Below are 23364 nucleotides of genomic sequence, written 5' to 3' on the forward strand. Positions count from 1 at the left end.
ATGATGGTTTTCAATTTACTGATCAGTTTTACTGGTTTATTTTCATTTATAAAGATAAAAGCAGAGATCAATTGTTTCTTTCTACTTTCTTGGAGTTTGTTTTTATTATTCATTTTTGAGGGCTTTTTTTTTTTTTTTGGTCATTCTGGTTCATTTATTTCTTATTTTTCTTATGCATGCATCTTCCTTGCAATATCTCTTTAGCCTCATCCCACCACAACTTCTATTTGATGGATGTTTAAGATCCTAGGACTGATCTCCATACTTTCTAATTTCCTTGCCATATTTCCCATCTCTTTGCCTTTTTGCTCTATATTCTGGAAAATTTTATTGCCTGTTGTTCTGTTTGCTAATGTGGCCATTTTGCAAAACACCAGAAATGGACTGGCTTTTATAAAGGGAGTTTATTTGGTTACAAAGTTACAGTCTTAAGGCCATAAAATGTCCAAGGTAAGGCATCAACAATAGGGTACCTTCAAAGGAGAAAGGCCATTGGCATCCGAAAAACCTCTGTTAGCTGAGAAGGCACGCGGCTGGCGTCTGCTGATCCCAGGCTGTGTTTCAAAATGGCGGTCTCCAAATTGTCAGCTTTCAACGGCCATCTTCAAAATGGCTCTCAGTGCAGCTCTGAGTTTCTTCTGTTTGTGAACCCCTTTATAAGACTCCAGTGAACTAATCAGGGCCCACGCTGAATGGGGGGGGCACACCTCCATGGAAACAGTCAATAAGAAGGTTCCAACCTAATCAACACTAATACCTCTGCCCCTACAAGACTGCATTAAAGAATATAGCTTTTTCTGGGGGACATAATATATATAAAAACTGACACACCTGTCTTCCAGATCACTAATTTCACCTTTAATTATGTCTATTCTATTTTCGAGCCAATCTATTTAATCTTTTAAGTTCAATAATCAGATATTTCATTTCCATGAGCTTTATTGTTCTAAATGATCTTTTTTCATAGCAGGCTACTTTTGTTCAATATATTCACCAACTCGGATCTCCTTAAAGATGCCAATTTTCATGTTTTGAGCTTCTCCTGTATTCCCAAGTCTACTTACCCTGGGGGCCTTTTCTTTTATACTATTTGTTTTCCTCAAATGCCTGGTGATTCTTTGATACTCATTCATACTTAAGAATAAAAGACTTGGTCAATCAATAAGGATAACTAATGCATATTTCCTCTACAGTTTCAGGTCTCTCCTCTGGGAGGTCCAACTGTTGGTTCTGTATAAAGAGTACAGGAGGCATCAAATGATCAGCTTGGCTTTAGGGTATATTGTTGGCAATAAGCAGGAAGTTAACTTGGGAGACAAATACACAAACCTTGCAAAATAAGAAAGTCTTTCCTCTAATGGTGAAGGATTTTAGGAGATATTGCCTCCTAGAAGTCTTACTTTTCCTTCCCCACCCCCATCTTTTTTGTTGTTGGAATTACCCATTAGGATCTCAAGCTCTATTCTGTTTCTCTCTATTCCCTATTATGCCCACATAGGAACCCTCCCTAAGATAGGATGTTCATTTTCTGCAGAACACAATTTTCAGTTTTTAGCCAGAAGGTCATTGTCATAAACATAATACTTTAATTTCCTGAATACAGTCCTATGGTCACTTCCTGTTGGTTGTTCTTATTCACTGCATTTAATATGGTTTTCTTTTACACCTGGGTTTTGGGTTATGATTTTTGTGTTTTTGTTTTCCTTCAATCGATCTAATCCCATCTGTTTTCGGTCTTCCAGGAATTCTTCAGAACTTTTGGTCCACTGAAAGTAGGCACCCTTTCAATTTTTCCAACACTGTTATGGATTTTTAAAAATATTTTTTGTTATTTTGAAGGATTTGGGCAAGAACAGAGCTAGATGCATGTGCACCGTCTGTCTTCCTGAATTCATAAATGAAATAATCCTTTCCTATGTAAACCATTTTATTCCAAGTATCCTAACATAGCACTTTGCTATAGAACTGAAAAAGCATTCTTACCTCTTGCTTATTGGGGAACAAAACAGATTTCCCTGTTAAAAAAAATGACTTGAGTCCCGTTAAACAAGGTAAGTCCCATGAAAGAAGTGACATTTAAACAATGTTTCTCAAAGATAGAAGAAACATGTATGTGAGGTTTGATAAGAAAGGCAGTTCTAAAGGGAGAAATGGTAATTTTACCAGATTTCAAATAGAAAGAACAATTATTCATTTCATTGACAGGGAATCAAGAATTTGACCCAATGGAAAGGTAGCTTACAATTGGTTTGTAACTCCACTTTTTACTTCCTACAAGATCTAAAAGGCAAATGCATAAAACATAATGAGAAATCAGTAGTTTGGGACTCATAATATATAAACATGTAATTTGTGACAAGAACTACATAAAGGTGGGGGGACAGAGAAATAGTTTGTATCTACACTATGTTGGTATCAAAGCAAACCAGACTGTAAAAGATTTGGATGTGAAATTTAAGCCCCACGGTAACTACAAAGAAAATATCAGAAACTATGCAAGCTCATAGAGACAGAAATTAGAGTACAAGTTGCCAGGGGCAGGAGGCAAGGGGAATGAGAAATTATGCAAAACAAGTGTAAGCTTTCAGTTTGGGGAGATGGGAACGTTTTAGTAATGGAAAGTGGTGAGGGGGCCGTTGGATTGTCAATGTGGTTAATCCCACTGAATCATATGCTTGGGAGTGGTTGAGATGGCAAAGTATATGTTGCATGTATGTTTCCACATCTTGGAAAAAAAAAAAAAAAAACCTAAAGAGATAATGACAATTAAAGGCAATACATGATCCTGGGTAGGATCAAACAAGGGAGAAGAAAGGGCTCAAAGGAATATTATTGGGACATATGAAAAATTTGGAATATAGACTGTAAGCTTTATGTCAATGTTAAATTTCTTGAACTTGATAACTGCACTTAAGGTGGTTATATGAGTAAATATCCTTGTTCTTAGGAAATATACATGGAAGTTTTATGTGCTCAAGGATATGATATATACAACCTATACTCTAGTATTCAGAAAATACATTGATAAATAGAATGATATAGCAAATATGGCAAAGTGTTAAAATTGGTGGATCTGGGTATCTGGGGACATAGGGGTATGTTGGAGTTCTCTATATGGGGATTGCATTATTTTTGTAACTGGTTTGTAAGTTTGAAATTATTTAAAAATAAAAAGTGAAACAAAATAAAAAGGTAGTTATAATCAATCTAAAGCCACTAAGGATATAACAGTTTGATTTTCAAACTCGATTCAATATCTCTAAAATATATTGCTTTGACAAATTATATCCACATCAAATACCAAGTCAAGTATTTCATCAGTGTGTAACATCAATCTTTAAGAAACCAAGAGAAGAAAAGATGTGGCCTTTGTCTCTTAACAACAGAGAATCTAAATGGGAAGAAAAATATAAACGTATTCAAATTAATTTCCACATTGAGATAACAGTAGTTACTAGAAAATGGTTTCATGCTAAATACCAATTTTTCAGTTCTTAAAGAACGGCTGCAGTAATTCACAACTACAATAGGGGTTTGTGGAAAGAAGCTGATGGGGATTGCTTTTAAAAAGAATCCACTGTTATTTCAGGTTTTATTAATAAATGTATTATGACTCGATCAGAAGGTAGATGCTTACAGGCCAGTCTTGGCAAGAGAACTACTGTTTGGCTCATGCAGCATTTTAAAAATCTAGAAAATTAGCATTAAAAATCCTGGTTTCCAGTTTGTCTTGAACAATCAGAAAATGTGACATGTCCAGTCCCACTTTCCCACATGGAGGCAATCAGCTGGAACCAGTGGTATAGTGGTGAATGCACTGGCTCTCTAGGGAGGAAAAACTAAAAAAGCCCTGATCTGTAGCATTTATCATGGTGTAAATAGTCTCAGCACGGCTGACTGCAAGTTCCCAACGTGACATCCAGATCTGGGAACAAATATACATGACTGCTCTCTTGAGCCGGCTCTGGCACCCGACCGGCAGGAGCCGAATGGTGGCTGCCCCTTGAACAGGAGCAAGTACCTGCGATGGTTAATTTTACATGTCAGCTTGGCTAGGTGATGGTGTCCAGCTGCTTGACAAATACTGCTTGTGCCGGTGGAGGTATTTCACAGATGCGATTGGCAGCTACAATTAGTTGACCTTCAGTAAAGGAGATTACTGTCCATAATGTTGGGTGGGTCTCATCTAATCGATGTCTTAACAGCAAGAACCAAGGGTTCCAGAGGTCAGAATTTCTGACTCAAGGCTTCAGCATTAACTCTTGCCCCAATTCCCAACCTGCCAACTTCCCCTGGGAAAATCAGACTAAGCACGTCAATATCACCTTTACCAGTTTTCAGCCTGCCTGTCCGACAGGGTTGGGATTTGCCAGCACCCAGGTCACATGGGCCAATTCCTTATAATCAATCTCTCTCTCTCTCTCTCTCTCTCTCTCTCTCTCTCTCTCTCTCTCTCTTCTATATATATATATATATATATATATATATATATGGGTGGGGTGTATGTGTATGTTTATGTGTATATATGCATACACAAACATATATACATACACACACATATATTTACGTATATATACACACACACACATCCCTGTTGGTTCTATTTCTCTGTAAAACCCTAACAGGCCGCCTTCCCCTTCACCCGGGTTCCCAGTGCTCCCTACAGTCTGACACTTGCCTGCTTTACTCACTTATCACCAGCCTGCCCCCACTGCCTTACATCCCTTTACCCCCAAGAAATCCTGCACTTGACCAGAATTGATAGTGGCCCTCAGGACACTATAACAATCAGCTCACATACAAAAATCATTGTTTAGATCTGAATGCGCCACATTTTAGGAAGGGCACTGACAAGCCAGGGTTGCTATGGAAGGCAACAACCTAAGACGGTGAGTTTACAAGTCACATCCAATTAAAAAAAAAAAAAAAAAAAAAAGGTTGGTTGTATTGGAGATATTTGGCGAAGATGTTGACTAGGGCAGTTTTTCTCCAGATGCAGACTTGGAGAGGGCATCAGGAATATATCATATGAGAACAAAAGTACTTCCTCCAAGGATTCTTGACTCTGATAGTTTAAATGGACTTTCAAATGACATTAAAGTAGCTCACAAGATTTCTATGTGTATTAAAGGAAAGGATGGCTTTCTAAAGATGGAGAAATATTCATCTAAAGGAAACATAATAACCACCTTGAAGTGCCTGAACAGCTGTTCTGTGGAAGAAGCTATTATCAACATCCATTATGCTAATTAACAAGCATATTTTCATCAGTGGAGATCCATTTCTAGCATCTATTATGTTAATCTGTTCTGATATGAAACTATAAAAATAGCTAAGGGACTTGTAGTAGCTGTCTCTAGAGTGCCAGGTATCTACCCCAGGAGGCAATCTTGATTAAAGCAACTGACCACTCCTAGAGAGTACATTAAATTAGCACATAATACTACCCCACTTCATCCACTTTATGTTGAAGATTTTTTAAATGAATTATGCTTCTGGGAGATGATATTTCTGATACTAAGGTTCACAAAAGGGAAGTAACTCAAAGCAGAAAATGTATTATTGGTGACTCCAACCTCTAGAAAGGGCAGTAAAACCCATCCTTATTTTTAGAATTAAAAAGATTGGGAACATTGTTCAGTCAGAGATCAATATCTCTCCAAGACATCCTAATTTCCTACCCTAAAGCACTTTACTCAAAAAAAGGGTGACACTCAAATATTAATTGCTATTTGGATAATCATAGCATATGATTGTACATTAAGGCATCAGGGTGGAAAAGAAAGCAGTTCAAGCATTTTTTTTTTTTTTTTTAACTTTAATCTTGAATTAGGCATCCATCTTCTTGGAGCTTAATTTTTATCCCTGATACCTCCCACCCAGCCTGCCAAAAAGGTGGCTGTTACAAGAATCAAATGAAAATGTTTTGCAAACAATTTAGTATTACCAAGTGGAACACAGCATTCCCTTGAATTTGTACATTAGAAATAGTAGTAGTAATACTACTACTACTACTAATAATAATAATAATAATGAGTCATTTTTACTAGTGATAAGTAGATTAATTCCTTAGAGGTGAACCTTTCACTCTGACAGCTATTTTATGACCAATACATATTTATTAAATGCCTCCCACAAAATAGTATAGGCTTGGAATGCAACACAGAATTTAATAGCACTTTGCCCTCAACAAGTTTAGGAGGTAATACAGACTCAAAGAATTTTGGCTTATCAAGTCTAGCCATCCACCCAATGCCAATCCTCTACAATGCCTCCGAGATACATCTTGTCTCTACTTGAATCCTTTGGCGATGAGGGTTGTTGTTACTTTGTTAAGTATCCCATTTCATCTGAACCCAGCTCCTTTCCTTAACTGAAAAAGAAAGCTCAATATAAAGAGAAGCTCTGTGGGCGGGGTACATATGAGCCACTGACCAATGAGAAAAAGCAAACTTTTGACCAGGGAACTCAGGCACAGATTCCAAATATGTGCTACTACCCATTCTAAACATTTAGCTCATTTACAGCTTCTTAATATTTGGGGAATGCTAGGCAAGTCTGATTTATTTCACTGGTTGGGAAATCCTTTTTGAATGAAAACCTCTTAGCTGACTCATTAATGGAGGTTGTATATACAAGAGTGTTGTTTTGTTTTGTATCAGCAGAAAAGACTTAATCTCTTCTATAAGGGGAGGGGCACACAGCAGGGAAATTTAGGGCTTAGGCTTGGGAGTCAGGCTGCTTGAATTTCAATTTCAGTGCCACTAGTACCAGTGAAGGCTCCTTGAGCAAATTATTTAAATACTGTAAACCTAAATTCCCTTATCTCTAAAATAGACTAATTATAACACCTACTTAATAGGGCTACTGTGAGAATTAAATGAGATAATGAAGCCTAACTTAAACTGAGCTCCACAGACAAATTCTCAGGAGTCCCTGAGGAATTGTTGCTTTGTTTTTATTGCAATTAGAATCCTTTTAAAAATGTGAACATATTCTGAAACAGATGCCTTCTATATAAAGCAAGTAGCAGCATATGATTTCAGCAGCTGTGACTGCATTTTTGCTTCTAAGCAGGCAGGCACTGAGTATTGCAAGTTTAACTTTCTTGGGTGAAAGAGAAAAGAATAGAGAGAAATCTAATCCAAAATTGAGGCATTTGCACTAAAAGAAAGCCAAACTATGTCACCATAATTTGTATAATGAGATATTTGACGATAGTTTGAAAAGATAAAGGGGCTGAAAGGAATGAAGTCAAAGGACAGCTGGCAGGGTAGGTTGACATGAAAGAATCACAGACTGCCACGGAAGCAGTGGGGGCCGCCATAATGATGGAACCAGAGATTGACTTGTAGCAGGTCATTATCCAGTGGCTAACTTTTATTGGCTGTGTTTAGTCTATAAATTTGTATTTTGGTTATGAAGTTTAAAGAAAAAACTATGTGTAAAGGGTTTGTGGTTAGCTTTATATGTATATATGTGGTGGTTTGAATCTAATATGTCCCCCACAAAAGCTATGTTCTTTAATGCAATATTGTGGGGGCAGACTTGTTAGTCTTCTTTAGGGTAGAACATTGATTACATTATTTCCATGGAGGTGTGGCCCCATCCATTCAGGGTGGGTCTTGATTATGTCACTGGAGTACTTAAGAGACTTCGAGCCGACACAGATGCTGACACTTGGAGATGCAAACAGAAGGATGTTTGGAGATGCTAAGCTATGAGATGAAGCCCCAAATTTGCCCCGAAGAAGCTAAGAGAGGACCCCGTGACGCTTAGAGAGAAACACACCAGGAGAACCAAGTAGAGAGCTGAAAGAAGCTAAGACAGGCAGAAGCCCAGAGACATTTTGGAGAAAGCCATTTTGAAATGCCACCAGGGGACAAAGGAAAAGCAGACAACAGCCATGTGCCTTCCCAGCTGACAGAGGTGTTCCGGGCACCACTGACCTTCCTTCAGTGAAGGTGTCTTCTTGTTGATGCCTTAGTTTGGACACTTTTATAGCCTTTTTAAGGTTACTGTAAATTTGTAACCTAATAAATCCCCTTTCTAAAGGCCAATACTTTCCTGGTATTTTGCATAACAGCAGCTTCAGCAAACCAGAACAATATATATTTAAGTAACAATTTAATAAAGCTAATTATTTCCTGATTTTTATTAAACATATTGTAGATATGTAAAAAAAAATGTATTCACCCTTAGGAACTACACACTGAAGTGTGTGCAAGTAAAAGGACATGGACATGGTATCTCCCACTTACTCTCAAACTTTCAGAAAAAGAGTATTTATATTTATGTATATACACACATATGTACATACAGAGAGAGGGGAAATAGGGCAAAATATAAACAATTGTTGAATCTCATAACTAGAAGGATCTAGCTCCTTTCTCTTAAAAGATACAGATCCCTCCTACAACACTGGACATCCAGGACTCTCCGGGGAGTATAATTTAGGCCACTGATTCCCATTTGGGGAGAGGGGCCCAACATCAGAGTCCCTGGGAAGGCTTTCCCTGAGTGCTTACAAATACCCCTTTCCTCTTCTATTTGAGAATCGCTGCCATGTGAACCACTGTTGTGAATGTTTTTGAAAAGATACTAAGGAAAAAAATCATATGAGGATAAAAATCAAGGTCAAACAAGGGGTGACAATGTGATTGTGAAAGCCTTATGGATCACACTCCCCTTTAACCAGTGTATGGCTGGATGAGTAGAAAAACGGGGGCAAAAAAACTAAAGGAAAAATAGGGTGGGGAGGACGATTTGGGTGTTCTTTTTTTACTCTCTTTTTTTTTTATTCTTACTTTCACTTTTTCTGGTACAAAGAAAATGTTAAAAAAATATATAGATCGGGGTGATGAATGAACAACTATACAATGGTAATGTAATCAATTGATTGTATACCTTGGATGATTGTATGGTATGTGAATAAATCTTAATTAAAAAAAAAAAAAGGAATAACTATGCAAGGAGCTTAACATTGTGTCCGGCATAAAGAGTTCAATAAATGGTAGCTAACTCTAAAAAAAAAAAAATCAAGGTGAAGTGATCAAATTAGGCTACAAATGATCAAAAATGATCACAGAACAAAATATTTAATAAGTACTATAGGAGTTGGAAGGAAAGAAATCCAAAGGCTGTGTATACAGAGCACTATTTTTAGACCTAACTTTTCTGAAGTGCAACTTCATAAAACCAGTAGTCTGAAATACCAAGAGTGAGAGGGGAAGGGAGAGAGGGGAAGGGAGAGAGACAGACAGACACCAAAAAACACCGTGCTTTCCTTCTAGACTGTTCTGATGAAATTCTCCCACTACTTCCAATGAACCAACTACCAGACAGTAAGAGACATTTTCAGTGCTCTCCCCCCTCAACAAGGGCAACCACTGATCAACCGAGACTACAACCACTCTGTAGCACCAAGACTACGAGATCAGACAAGAATGACATCATTATATTGTTTTCTTTCAAGAGCACTAAAGGTCTTGGCACGCAGATGATAAGCAAACAATGCCTACTCCAGTAGGGGCAGTTCCTCTCTATAGAAAGCCTGTATTGTTCCTGATTTTTAGTCGCAGCTGCTTACAGAAATGGTCCCGTCCCTTTGGTTAAAACTCTTAGCCACCCCTTGTTCTGAAAACAAGCCACTCTGAGGCCCTCCTGTCACTTGAGCCTGCCTAGGAAACACTGATGGAGAAGACACCATATTGCAGTGTGTCTGAACAACCTGGCTCATTTTATTTTCATGATCCATGTATTAGTTAAACCTTCTCGGTACATACAATTGGAGGAGTCAGAGTAAGTTTATCCAATAAAGGAGATATAAACCAAATCCTGTCACTCAGACTACATGTCCCAACTCATTAGTGGACCCTAAAATCAAAGGCATCAGTCATGACCCAACTTTTATTTAAATAAAGAAAACAAAGAATAGAACAGGCAAATCAAATGACACTGTACAAAGTAAGCATTAGTGTTTGTTCTGGTTTGCTAATGCTGCTGTTATGCAAAATACCAGAAATGGATTGGCTTCTAGAAAGGAGGTTTATTTGGTTAAAAATTTACAGTCTGAAGGCCATGAAAGTGTCCAAGCTAAGGCATCAACAAAAGTATACCTTCACCGAAGGAAAGCCAATGGCATCTGGAAAACCTCTGTTAGCTGGGAAGGCATGTGGCTGGTGTCTGCTGATCCCGGGTTGTGTTCCAGCTCCTCTCTCAGCTTCTGTGCATTCTTCAAAATATTGCTCTTGGGGCGTTTTGTCCTCTTAACATCTCCAGAGCAAACTGAGCTAGTATCTCAAAAGCGTCAGCAAAAGTCTGCTTTCAATGGCTGTCTCCAAAATGCCTCTCTCAGCTGCTTTCTAAAATGTCACTCTCAGCTGCTCTCTGCTCCTTCTGTCTGTGAACTTTTTTATAGGACTCCAATGATTTAATTAAGACCACTCTGATTGGGTGGCGTAACACCGACATGGAAATTATCTAATCAAAGGTCTCGCCCACAGTTGATTGAGTCGCATCTCCATGGAAACACTCAATCAAAGGATTCCCAACCTAATCAACACTAATACATCTGCCCCCAAAGACTGCATTAATGAACATGGCGTTTTAGGGGACATAATACATACAAACCGCACAGTGGTGTTTCATGAAATTTTTCTATTAGTTCTATCAGTAGATGTGTACTAGGGTAGTTTACTGGGTCCTACGGTCAGAAACATTTGGAAGGCACTATTTTAGATGCTGAGAAAGACAGGAGAATGAGAGAAAAGGAGAAGAAACAAGAAGGGGGAAATTAGAAGCAGACACAGCTGAGCTGGTCAAGCAAAGTGCTTGTTATAGCACTGTAATCTGTGCACAAGGCAAACAATATTACCGTAACTGGTTTACTTAATTGATGTGGAAGCCAACTATACAACATCACAGATCTTTGAGGAAAGGAATCAATCTGGGAAAACAGTATGTGAGTACAACTGATCATTATCTTATAATTAATCTGATTTTTTTTTCTTTTAAGGCAAAACAGACCGTAACCCATACAAGTGAAAATATCTCACTCATCACAGGGATCCTTCCCCATAGCCATAAAAGTTTATGCTCCAAGAAATGTTTTATTTGGAAGAACTGTGATAATTAACTGATTAGTCAACTTTCAATAATTTTCAGCAAACAAGGAGTTAGTGAATTTCTAGGAGTAAATACTAAGGCAACTGCTATAAAAGCTGTCTTCTTCTCTTACTCTTCTCTTTCCATCACTCCCTCCAGCTTTATCCGAGTTTTCTGATCACATATGCATATCCATTAGACAGCATCCAAAGCACTAACCTCGCCAGCAAAGTCCTCAGAAACACAATTACACTTTTCTTAGAATTATTTTAATCAAAGTGAAGAAGCCAGCAGATACAAGAATATCTTATAGATAGAAGATACAAGAACAAAATTAGCAAAAAAATGCAAAACATTTTGTAAACATCACAAATAAAATGAAGTATCATGTTAAAGATGTATGATGGCATTGTTTTGAACATCAGTATAAAGTGCCCTGTCCTCCCATTTTCATCAATTTTATTATGAAAAATAGATTTGGAGGAAGGTTGGAGACTTCTCGGTAAAGCATTAATGATCACTGAACGGAGAGATTCCTCAAAGCAAGGCAGAATGGCAGTGTCAAACTGTATTTTCACTAAGTGCCTTCCAGGATTACTCTGGACCCTGATTAAATCAATGTCTCCTGAGCAGTGAAATAATTAGTTTAAGTAAATTTATTCCTTCTAGGCCATCCAGATAAGCGATTATTGTGTTACTACAAAACTACCATTTTACTATTTATTTTAGCTCTACAAGGTGCTGTTGACATATTTCTTTAATTCCCCACTGGCAGGCATAATGAAGCCTGAAGTCTACCAGGTATTACATACTCAAGTCATAATAGGTTCTGTTCTTTTCAAAATGCCAAAACAAAAGCATCTTCAAAACGCAAGTTTTCGGTTCTCCAGGAGCAAAAGAAAAGTAAAAAGAATCATTTAGGCCACCTAGATGAGTAGGAAAACTGATCTCAAGTAGTAGAACATTTTTCTGTCTGTAATAAGACACCCAAATCAGATTACACACACAAAACTTTTTTTAAGTATTGAGGAGAATGTCGCCCTCACTAAAATGTAAAAAAAATTTATAACAAAAGCTAAAAGAGAATTAATCTAAGGTAGAGAAAGGTGAATCAGGCTGAACCAGGCTGTACAGGTCTAAGAAATCTACTGAAAGACTAGACTAAATCCTTACGTTTGTCTGTAAATTGTATGAATTTTCACACACTTGCATTACGAGGAAACAGAAAATACAATGCCTGGTTTTTTAACTCTGAACACTTTTAAGATGGTACACGGCAACAGAAGTCTCTCAAAAACATTGCCATGTTAATAACAATTAGAGACATCTTTAGACATTTCCCCCTTCTTTAAATGTGGAGAAAATGATCCCAAGAAGCTGAAACCATTACAGAGGCATTCCAGAATTATGCCAGACCCATTCCTAAACCAACTGGAGGCATCAGAGTCAAAAAAAGATGATTCCAGATTAAAGTCTATTCTGTGACCCTTCTGACCTACAGATATATTTATCCCAACTCTGCAGAACACCAGTGAGCTCTGTTCAACACAGGAGAGTTAAGACTTCTTCTCCCTCTTTATAGTACCATTGTGTCCCTCTAAAAACAGCTTTCTCTCCAACTGTAGACTCCAGAGTCTACGCTTAAGCTACCAAGTGTATCCAGACTCCTTTCCTCTGTATTTTACAAATTTAAGAGTCTGTACCCAACAGTTTATTCAAACACCATAATTACATGGAAACTTGAAAAGGTACTGAGATCTGGTAGGCTTGTACAGGTTACCGTGAAACCCTGATACATCTCAAAGTAATTTGGGAAGAGAATAAAAATGTATTTGCAAAGCCCCCCTGAGGGACTGGGGATAAATGAGGAAATATTAAACTTCCCCATCTGGAGAATTACTGATATTCTTTATATCAGAAATTATAATTCTTTCCTCTTGCCTCTTGACTATAAGAAAAAATGTTACATTGCTCTAGTGACACTCAAATTCCAACATACTCCAAGCACAATATTCTTGTCTACTCTTTCCCATCATACAGTATTTGTTTTAATTATGCAAAGGATCCTACACCATCACCTCAGGATGCTTATTATTCTTTTTTTTTTTTTCACTGTGATTGTGAAAACCTTGTGGCTCACGCTCCCTCTATCCAGTGTATGGACAGATGAGTAAAAAATGGGAACAAAAATTTAATAAATAATAGCGAAGACGGAAGGATAGGATGTTTTGGGTGTTCTTGTATTTTTATTCTTATTTTAATTTTTTTTGGAGTAATGAAAATGTTCAAAACTTGATTTTTGTGATGAAGGCACAATTATATGATGGTACTGTAAACAGTTGATTGTATACCACAGATGTTTGTATGATATGTGAATATATCTCAATAAAACAGAATTGGAAAAAAGAAAAGAAAAGAATGTAGGGGTGAAGGGACATGATATCTGCATTTTACTTTGAAGTGTGTCAGCCAAAACATGCATATGAATAAGAAGCAATTACGGCAAAATGCTTACAATTGCTGAGTCTAGGTTGAGTGTACATGGGTGTTTATTTTTCTATTCTTTCAACTTTTTGTATATTTGAAAATATGCATAATAATATACAAAATATAAATTAAAAAAATAAAAAAAGAATCTGTACCCAAATAAGTTCATAAGCTACATGAAGGCAGGGATTGTACCTTGTTCAACTTTACATAAGCATTCAGCTGCCGCTCACTGAATTGGAGATAGTGGTAGTTTGAAGCTGTTCTGTACCCCAGAAAAGGCCATGTTCTTTTAATCCATTCCTGTGAGTGCAGACCTGTTGTGGTGGGAACTTTGGATTAGGCTGTTTCAACTGAGATGTGACCCAGCCCATTCCAGGTGGGTCTTAATCCTCTAACTGGAGCCCTTTATAAGAGGATAAAGGACACACAGAAGACAAAGAGAAACACCCGGAGAAGCTAGAAAGAGAGGACACACAGACAACAGAGGGGAGGCCTCTGAAGCAACGAAACCTGGGAGAGAAAGACCAGCAGACGTCACCATGTGCCTTGCTGTCTGAAAGAGGAGCACAAGTTCACCAGTAACTGGTCTTCAGAGAAGGTATCGTCCTGTTGATGCCTTAATATGGACATTTTCATGGCCTAGAATTGTAAACTTGTAAGCTAATAAATTCCCATTGCAAAAACCAACCCATTTCTGGTATACTGCATTTCATCAGGTTTAGCAAACCAAAACAAAGACTATGCAGGCTTCCACCCTGAAAGAGGAAGCCTGAAGCTGGGCTCCAGGAGAGAACCCAGGAACGTGGCAGAAAAAGAGAAGAAACTCTTTTACCCTCCACACTTGGGGCACCGAAAGGCCAACCTGAAGCCATTATTTCTATTTTCTGTTTTTTAAACAGGATTTCATTTCACTGATCCTAACTAAACTTGGGCATCATTTAAACAGAGACTTTCAAAACATTAGCTTACATAAAAAACTTCTAACTTAAAGATCAATGTTTAAACTTATCCGTAGCTATTCAAGGCAGTAACATTTATTGCAATCTTATAGGTGTAAAGCAGTTTTCTGCGTTTAGATAAAAGCCCTTGGCACGGGCCGCCTTTCCCCAGCTCATCATTATCACTTCCAATTGGGTAGTTATTTTGTCCCAACAACCAAAAGCTCAATAAACATAAATTATGAAAGAGGATAAAAAAGCCAAACACTTGTCTAGTGACAGCCTTCTCTGAGTGGTAGAATAGGGCAAGGCAGTCCCAACCAGAAACTGAAAACTAAAGTAATCACTATAGATGGAATAGCCCAAAGAATCCTCACAAATACACTACAAGTAGGTATTGTTATTTCTTTTACTAATGAGGAAACTGAGGCTTAAAAAACAAAAGTTTAACAGCTAGTAAAAATGCAGACCTTGTATCTTAAGGACACTTTCCGGCTAGCCAATTCATTAAGAACTAAACTGGAAAGTAGCTTATCTTTAAGGAATTATAACCTATAACATTTCAACCTTAAATTTTTTTAATATTATAGTCCTTGGGTAAAGAACGCTCATCTTGTTCTCACGTAAAACAGTAATTCTTGCAAATATTGTTCAGCAAGCAATTTTATCTTCAAACAAGAGCATTTAAAAATAAATATACCTTAGGATGAGCAGGAAATTCACTTTAATGCACTGTAGAATAATCTCCCAATTTTGATGTTCACTCCATTTTCTCTCCCCCTCCCTTACCTCGAGAAGGTTTTTTTTTCTCCCCAGTATCTGCTTTCTCTTTCTCTCTCAGCTATGCAAACAGAATTTTCAGGACTGTTTTCCATTTTGATACGTACTGCATACTTCCAACTACACGAAACATCTTGGATGATTTTTTTCCATCTCTAGTTCTGTGCTTGTCAATTAGTCTATCAACCAACACATATTTATCTAAATTTTTAGAGACGCATAAGGAATATCTTCAGTCCAGCTCCAAATGAGGTTATAAACTGCAAAGGAAACGGCTACTTAAGCACTAATCATTCCAGCTTGAGCATCCAAAGATAACTATGCCAGTTTGAATGTATTATGTCCCCCAAAACGCCATTATCTTTGATGCAATCTTGTGTGGGCAGACGTATTAGTGATGATTAGATTGTAATTCTCTGATTGAGTGTTTCCATGAATATGTGATCCACTCAGCTGTAAGTGATAACTCTGATAATTTTCATGGAGGTGTGGCCCGCCCATTCGGCATGGGCCTTGATTAGTTTACTGGAGCACTATATAAGCTCAAACAAAAGGAGCAAGCTTGCTACAGCCAAGAGGGACACTTTCAAGAACACACAGGATCTGAGAGAGGAGCTGCAGTTTACAGAGACATTTTGGAGATGGCCTTTGAAAGCAGACTTTTGCTGCGGAGAAGCTAAGAGAGGACAAATGCCCCAAGAGAACTGAGAGTGACATTTTGGAGAGAAGCTGCAGCCTAGAGAGAAACATCCTGAGAGAAAGCCATTTTGAAACCAGAACTCCGGAGGAGACGCCAACCATGTGCCTTCCCAACTAACAGAGGTTTTCTGGACACCATTGGCCATCCTCCAGTGAAGGTACCCGATTGTTGATGTGTTACCTTGGACACTTTATGGCCTTAAGACTGTAACTTTGTAACCCAATAAACCCCCTTTTAAAAAGCCAATCCATTTCTGGTATTTTGCGAAAAGGCAGCATAGCAAACTGGAACAATAACATTTAAAATACTTAAATTTTCTGACACTTGAAAAATAACATTGAGGATGTCAAGCTGTCACCTCTCAGGAAAACAACCACAATTAACAGCATATATCCACAAAACCATGTAGATAGACACATGCTTTTACTGTAGTGCAGGAGACAAGGGGGTATAGGTAAAAAGCACTTAAAATCAATTCCTGACTTACGTTTTTCATCATCAGCATGCACCAGAGATGCTGCCCTTGACAAAACATCCAATGGAGTCTCCATTCCTGGTTAGAGCCTAAAAAAAAAGGAAATAAAAAAAAATTTTTTTAACATAATTTGAAAGTCTCTTCTAGAATTCTAGTTCCTAACAGAATTATTCCCCAGTCCCTCCCCAAATGCAAGTCATTCTTCCAAGGATGAAATTCTTCCCATTCTGCAAAGAAACACAAGGGTTCAGGAATAGATAAAATGGGTTAAATTCCAGTCTGTTCATTAAACTTTGCCTATTCCAGGAATCACTCATATCAGAACTAAAAAAATGAGATATTGGGAATATTCATGCTTATGTTATTTGGGCTTATAAATGTTTACATGTGGGCATAATACGCCTGTACAGACATACCCAATAAAAAAATTTTCGGGACTAAGATTGCTGTATGAACATAGCCCTGCTACCAGACTGAGGTTTTTGTTGTTCATTTATTAGTTTTCAACAGAAATGGTTAAGAATGAACCATTCTGTTCTTTCACCTCCTTGGCTGAGAAGTTATCCTAGTCCCATCCACAGTGGAGAGGAATTCTGGATGACGGTGTAGGTGTAGCTTAATTTATGCAAAGTACTTGTGAAAAGGTTTGAGTGAATTCCACTTGTGAGTTAAATGGTACTGACCAGTAGAAACTTTTATTTAAAATGTCACATTTGTACTCTACTTTTACGATCTTCAACACCTTGGTGGTTTGAAGCTGTGTGTACCCCGGAAAAATATATTCTTAAATCTAATCCATTCCTGTGGGTGCAAACCCATTGTACGTAGGACCTTCTGATGAGGTGACATCAGTTAAGGTGTGACCCACCTCAAATAGGATGGCTCCTAATCCTATTACTGGAAACCTTTATAAGAGAATGAAATTCAGACAGAGAGAGAGAGAGCCACAGGAAGCAAGAAACTGAAAGAGAACCTGAAAGAGAAGGGAGAGACCAGGAGATGCCTCCATGTGCATTGCCATGTGACAGGCTAAGGACCAAAGCTCACCAGCCCCAGAACACCAGTCTTTGGGGAGAAAGCACTGCCTTGACGCCTTTATTTGGACTCTCTTTCAGCCTCAAAACCATAAGCAAATAAATTCCCATTGTTTAACCCAACCGATTTCATGGTGTTTGCTTCAGCAGCCCAGGAAACCAAAACTACCACCTCCACCAACTTATCTAGTGCCATGTTTTAAACAAGCTTGGAATTTCATTTGTGATTCTGTTTTTCTAAATTACAGCATACCCATAAAAGGAAAAACTGAAAAATATTTAAAGATGGTGGAAAGCCCTAGAAAACCAGGCCCAGTTGCCCTCTTCCAGATTATTTAAACACACACACACTATCATTGGGAAAACACATGTGCACTATAAGGTCAACAAATGAGAAAAGCACCTTCACTGCCTTAGAGACACCCAGCATTTATTCAGCATTCTTTAACATTTACTGTTTGTGTGACCCATGATATTGGCAGACCAGTTTTTTTCCTTATAATATTCATAGCTCAGGCCTACAAAGAAGCATCAATGCTTGATCTTGCAGTATGATTTCATTCAAGAAACATTAAATATCTATTAAGCACTAAGGGGGAGAGAATGAACAAAGAGTAGTCATTGCCTTCAATGAGTTTTCCATCTGGTACAGCAGACACCTCTACAAGAAATCTAGTTTAAGGCAGCGTTTTCCCCAAGTGTTTTGCCCTGCATGTTCACGTTTTGCTAAAAAAAAAAAAAAAAAAAAAAAAAAAAAAAAAATTGTGTTGGGGGAAACTGGATTAAACAAAGTTAAGAAGTTTGTTTTTTTTTTCTGTGTCTTTATTATACTGCTATACCTTGTGCAGGGGGCAAGGGCAGCAGTGGGGGTGGCTCTTATATATACACAGAAACTCTCACCCTTCATCGGCCACTCTTTTAACCTGAAACATCTCTTAGGACCACTTGGGGAAATCCTGGATTAGGGCAAAATGTGCTAAGTGTAGAAATTTCATTGCTGGGTATATGTCTCCAAAAATTGAAAGCAGGGATTCCAACAGATACTTGCATACCAATGTTCATAGCAGTATTATTCACAAAAGCCAAGAGATGGACACAACCCCAAGGGTCAATCAGCCAATGAATGGATAAATAAAATGTGGTATATATATATATATATACACAATGGAATATTATTCAGCCCTAAGAAAGGAATGAAGTTCTGATAAAAGCTACAATGGGGATGAGCCTTGATGTCACCATGTTGAGTGAAACAAGCCAGGTACAAAAGGACAAATATTATAAGATTTTTACTTATATGACATCTAGAACAGGCAAATTCATGGAAACAGAAAGTTACCAGGGGCTGGGGTCGGAGGAATAGGGAGCAACGGGTAAAGAGTTTCTGTTTGCCGTGATGGAAATGTCTAGGTAATGAATGGGGTGATGGTGGCACAACATTGTGAATACAATCAATGCCAATGAATTCTAAACTTAAAAATGATTAAAATGCCAACTTTTATTTTATTTATATATATATATATATACACACACACACACATATGTATGTATATATATTGCTAAGTGTCAAAACAGTGCTACAAACAAAATTCTATAGAAATACAGATGAATTCTGAAAGGCTTTGTGGAGAGATTTCAGCTGAGCCTTTGAAGACTGACTCGAAAGAAGAACAGGACATAAATTATTGAAGAAGAAGCTGCCCAGATCAGCTAGAACACAAGAATAAAATGAGGCTTGGAAGTAGGAGACAAGGGTGGAAATTTAGACTGGGAAAGGACTGCAGGCATGGAAGGTCTGGGCGCCGTGAAGGGATTTAGACTTGCTTCTGTTTGCGTTAATGAGTCACTGAAATCTCTGAGCAGAGAAATAACTTGCTCATAGATATGTTCTAGAATTATTCTTGCAACAGTGTGGAGAATGAAGTGGGGCTTGGAAAGTTAAAGAGAGGAGGGACAATTGGAAAGATACTGTGAGAGGACAAGGGGAAGTTACTGAGGGTTAAAAGATGAAAGAAAACCTCAAAGAGAGCACTGACTGAGCTTGAAAGACCTCCAGATGTGGGAGGAGGGTCAAAAACCAATGATGTCATAAACCAATAGGTAAATTACTTCTTCCTCAGAAAGAAGAGAAGGTGGGATGAGTAAAAACAGAGCTCAAAGAGAGAAAAACTAATGAGATTCACATTCTTAATCTTCTTTACAAAATAGAGATCATCTCTGAAAGCAGTGACATGAACAGACATTTGCACACCAATGTTCATAGTGGCATTATTCACAATTGCCAACGGATGGAAACAAACCAAGTATCCATCAACTGATGGATGGATGAACAAAGTGTGGTCTATACATACCATGGACTATCACAGTCAGCAGTAAGAAGGAATGAAGTCCTGAAGCACACGACAACATGGATGAAACTTGAGGACATAATGCTGAGTGACATCAGACAGACACAAAGGACAGACATTATATGTTATCACTAATATGAACTCCCTGAATAATGTAAAATCAGCATCTTAAAATGTAGAATATAGGGGTCCTAGAGATAGACAGAAGCTAGTGAAGAGGGACCGATTACTTAATATGTACAGACATGATAATAAGGGTGAACTTAAAGGTATAGGAATGGGCAGGGGTCCACTGGAACTTTGTTAATGGGATTATTAAGTATCAGTGCCATACTGAAGGCCAACATGACAAAAAGGGGTTGTTTAAAGGCATGTATCTCACAGGTTAGCACTGCAAATATAGATTAGTGCTTGCAGGATCTACTTCTAAGGTAAGAACAGGTACAAAGAGTTAACAATAGAGTTGATTATGGGAAAAAAGACCTATCACACACTATGGACTATAGTAAATAGGAATATCTTACTGATATCACAGAAATACTAGGGATAAATAATTAGGGGGTGATAACAGTTTTGGAGTATTTTGGGTTAATTGTTTAAAATTCAGAGTGATGATGACTGTACAAGTGAAGATTATATGAGACATTGTTTGTTTATCTTGGACAGAATATGTGTTACATAAATCAGGAACCCTCTACTTAATAAGTTAAGCCCTCGATCTTGAGGCTTGCTCTTGTGAAACTTATGGCTGTAAAGGGGAGGCTAAGCCTATCTATGCTTGTGACTAAGAGTCACTTTCAGAGAACCTCTTTTGTTGCGCAGATGTGGGCTTTCTCTCTCCAAGCCCAACTCTGCAAATAAATTCATTACCCTCCACGCTATGTGAGACATGACTCCCAGAGGAGTGAGTCTCCCTGGTGACATGTGACACAACTCCCAGGAATGAGCGTGGCCCTGGCATCGCTGAGGGATTGAGAATGCCTTCTTGACCAAAAGGGGAAAAAGAAAGGTAACAAAATAAGGTTTCAGTGGCTAAGAGATTTCAAATAGAGTCAAGAGACTATCCTGGAGGCTACTCTTATGCAAGTGTCAGCGAGATATTCCAAATGGCCACAGTATGTCAAGCCCAAATCAACAGCAGTCCTGAAAATCCTAAACAATACCCAGGTCCCTATCTGAGACTCCATAAAGGTTTCACTCACTAAGTTTATTTTTCAGAAACTTAAATCCTCCAGAATGTTCCTATGCTAGATAAGTCTCAAAACCCAGAGACAACAGCCTCTTCAAGAACATCAACCAGACGCAGCCACCTTCACCATAACGTCAACACCCCTTTCCAATATGAACAAGTTAGGGTGGTCACTGTCCAGATATCCCTGAAGACTGAGACAGTGAGCAAACAAGAGCGAGGGGCAGCAACAGACAAGATAGGATTTAACGAAGGATTACAAATACTGAATATTTATATAATTTTTTTTTGTCTCTAGGGTATTAGAACAGCTAGAAGGAAATAACTGAAATGGTGGAACTATAACCCATAACATTCGTTGACATTTGCTCTATATCTACTTGTTAAACTGTATTTTGAAAGTTATCACTTTTCTGTATATATATTTCACAATAAAAATATTTTTTAAAAAATAGAGATCATCTCCTGAGCGTAAGGATTTGTGAACTTGTTCAAAAACATAGAAAAGTAAGAAAGGATTGGAACAGGCTGACAGGCCAAGGTTGAGTACTACCCAAGAATTTGACTATCGTCTCTTTACCCAAGCCAGTTTCTTGTTCAGGCAATATTAAGGTTTAAAGTATTCTGATTTTGCTTAAGTAAATGCTGATAAGCATTCTACTCCACGATTCAGCATTTAGATTCATAATTCCTTAATTTCCAAAAAAGTTGAAGGACCATGCTTTCAAAACTCTAAACCCAAATGTTTACATATGAGCACATGCCTTGAGTTGTACAAACTAGGCATAGAAGCAAAGTGCTAAAATATCAAAGTAAAAAACCGTCAAATGGAACAGAGGAGAAGCAGACCCAGATTTCTAGCATCATAGATTAGATATTCAGGTTTATTCAGATAGTATGAAATCTAAACTGCCAAGAAACTTATGTTCAAAGTAGGTAGATAGGAGATTAGGTGTTTAAGGTTCATCTACAAGGCACCTGCCATCTACTGTAACCTAATTAGTGAAGCCAATGAATTTTTATTACATAATTATTCTGAGTTCAGCAAAGTTCTCGGGAGAGATTGAAGAGAAATAGAAGATATGATCCCTGTTTTCAAGGAGTTGCAATCTCACTCACAAAACTAAAATATATGGGACAGGATAATAATAAACAAAATTAAAAAGAGGACAACAAAAGACAAAATATAATTTTAAAACTAAAATGTGTATTGTGTGATAAAAGAAGACAGATGGTGTTGGCTAAATATTTATCATGTGCACACCTTTTTTTTTTTTTTTTTTTTGGTTTGATTTGTGGTATGTGTGTGAGAGATTCAAAAGGCCACCTCAAAGGTTTCCTTACTTGTTTCTCTCCCCCAGGTATCACTTTCCTCTTTGACCTCATTTAGTTACCTGGATCACACTGTCCGTCCATGTATTTCCCGGAGTGCAAGGTCCCAGTCTTATCCCCATATTGGGGACTGAATTGTGTTCTCCATAAAAGGCATGTTCAGGTCCCAACCCCTGGTCCTAAATGTGTGAATCCATGTGTGAACAGGACCTTTAAAGATGTTATTAGTTAAGGCGTGCCCAAATTGAATGAGTGTGGCCTCAATCCAATATTGCTTAAGTCATTACAAGCAAAGGAAATCAGACAGAGAAAGAGTAGCCAAGGGAACAGCCAGAATCTGGAAGTCAACAGAATGTGGAAGAGAAAGAAGTCACCAGAAAAGCCTAGGAACCCCCAAAGATTGCCAACCAGTCAGAAGATACCAACCCTAGGAGGAAGCGAGCCTTCTAGCCTCTGAAACCATGACCCAAAAAATTCCTGTGGTAAAGCCAACTCATATATGGTGTTTGTTTTTAGCAGCCAGGAAACTAAGACATTCAATATAGTCGTGTTAGGTCAACGGTCTGAGGAAATACATGGTGGCAAGAATGAATACCTGGGAGAGACTGAAACCAGCCCGGTTAAAATTGAGAACCCATGTTAGGAAGCAGCAAAAGTTAAGTTTGAGTGAGCATGATGTGGGTGGATTTAAGAGAGAGCCAAAGGCTAGCCTGGCAGGTTCACACTTAGGGGAGTAGGACAACAGGCAGCACTGCCCCTGAGCAGGAAGGTCACATGGTGTGTGTGTCAGTTTGAAATGCATTATGTCCCCCAAATGCCATTATCTTTGATGTAATCTCTTGTGGGCAGACCTATCAGTGTTAATTAGATTGAAATTCTTTGAGTGTTTCCATGGAGATGCGCCCTACCCAACTGTGGGTGATGACTCTGATTGGATAGTTTCCGTGGAGGTGTTGGCCTGCCCATTGGGTG

General features: G+C 38.1%; 1 protein-coding gene across 2 annotated transcripts in view; it reads right to left on the reverse strand.

Annotated features, from left to right (window-relative positions):
• The window catches only part of VGLL4 (vestigial like family member 4), a 184520-nt gene that overhangs the window by 146210 nt on the left and 14946 nt on the right, over positions 1-23364 (reverse strand). For both annotated transcript variants that reach the window (XM_037802058.1, XM_037802067.1), the window contains exon 2: positions 16502-16578. In XM_037802058.1, the coding sequence (XP_037657986.1) occupies positions 16502-16565 (64 nt within the window). In that variant the 5' untranslated portion in view covers positions 16566-16578. The remainder of the gene's footprint in view (positions 1-16501; positions 16579-23364) is intronic.

This window comes from Choloepus didactylus, chromosome 1 (assembly GCF_015220235.1).
Source record: "Choloepus didactylus isolate mChoDid1 chromosome 1, mChoDid1.pri, whole genome shotgun sequence".
In the NCBI taxonomy this organism is placed as follows: domain Eukaryota; kingdom Metazoa; phylum Chordata; class Mammalia; order Pilosa; family Megalonychidae; genus Choloepus; species Choloepus didactylus.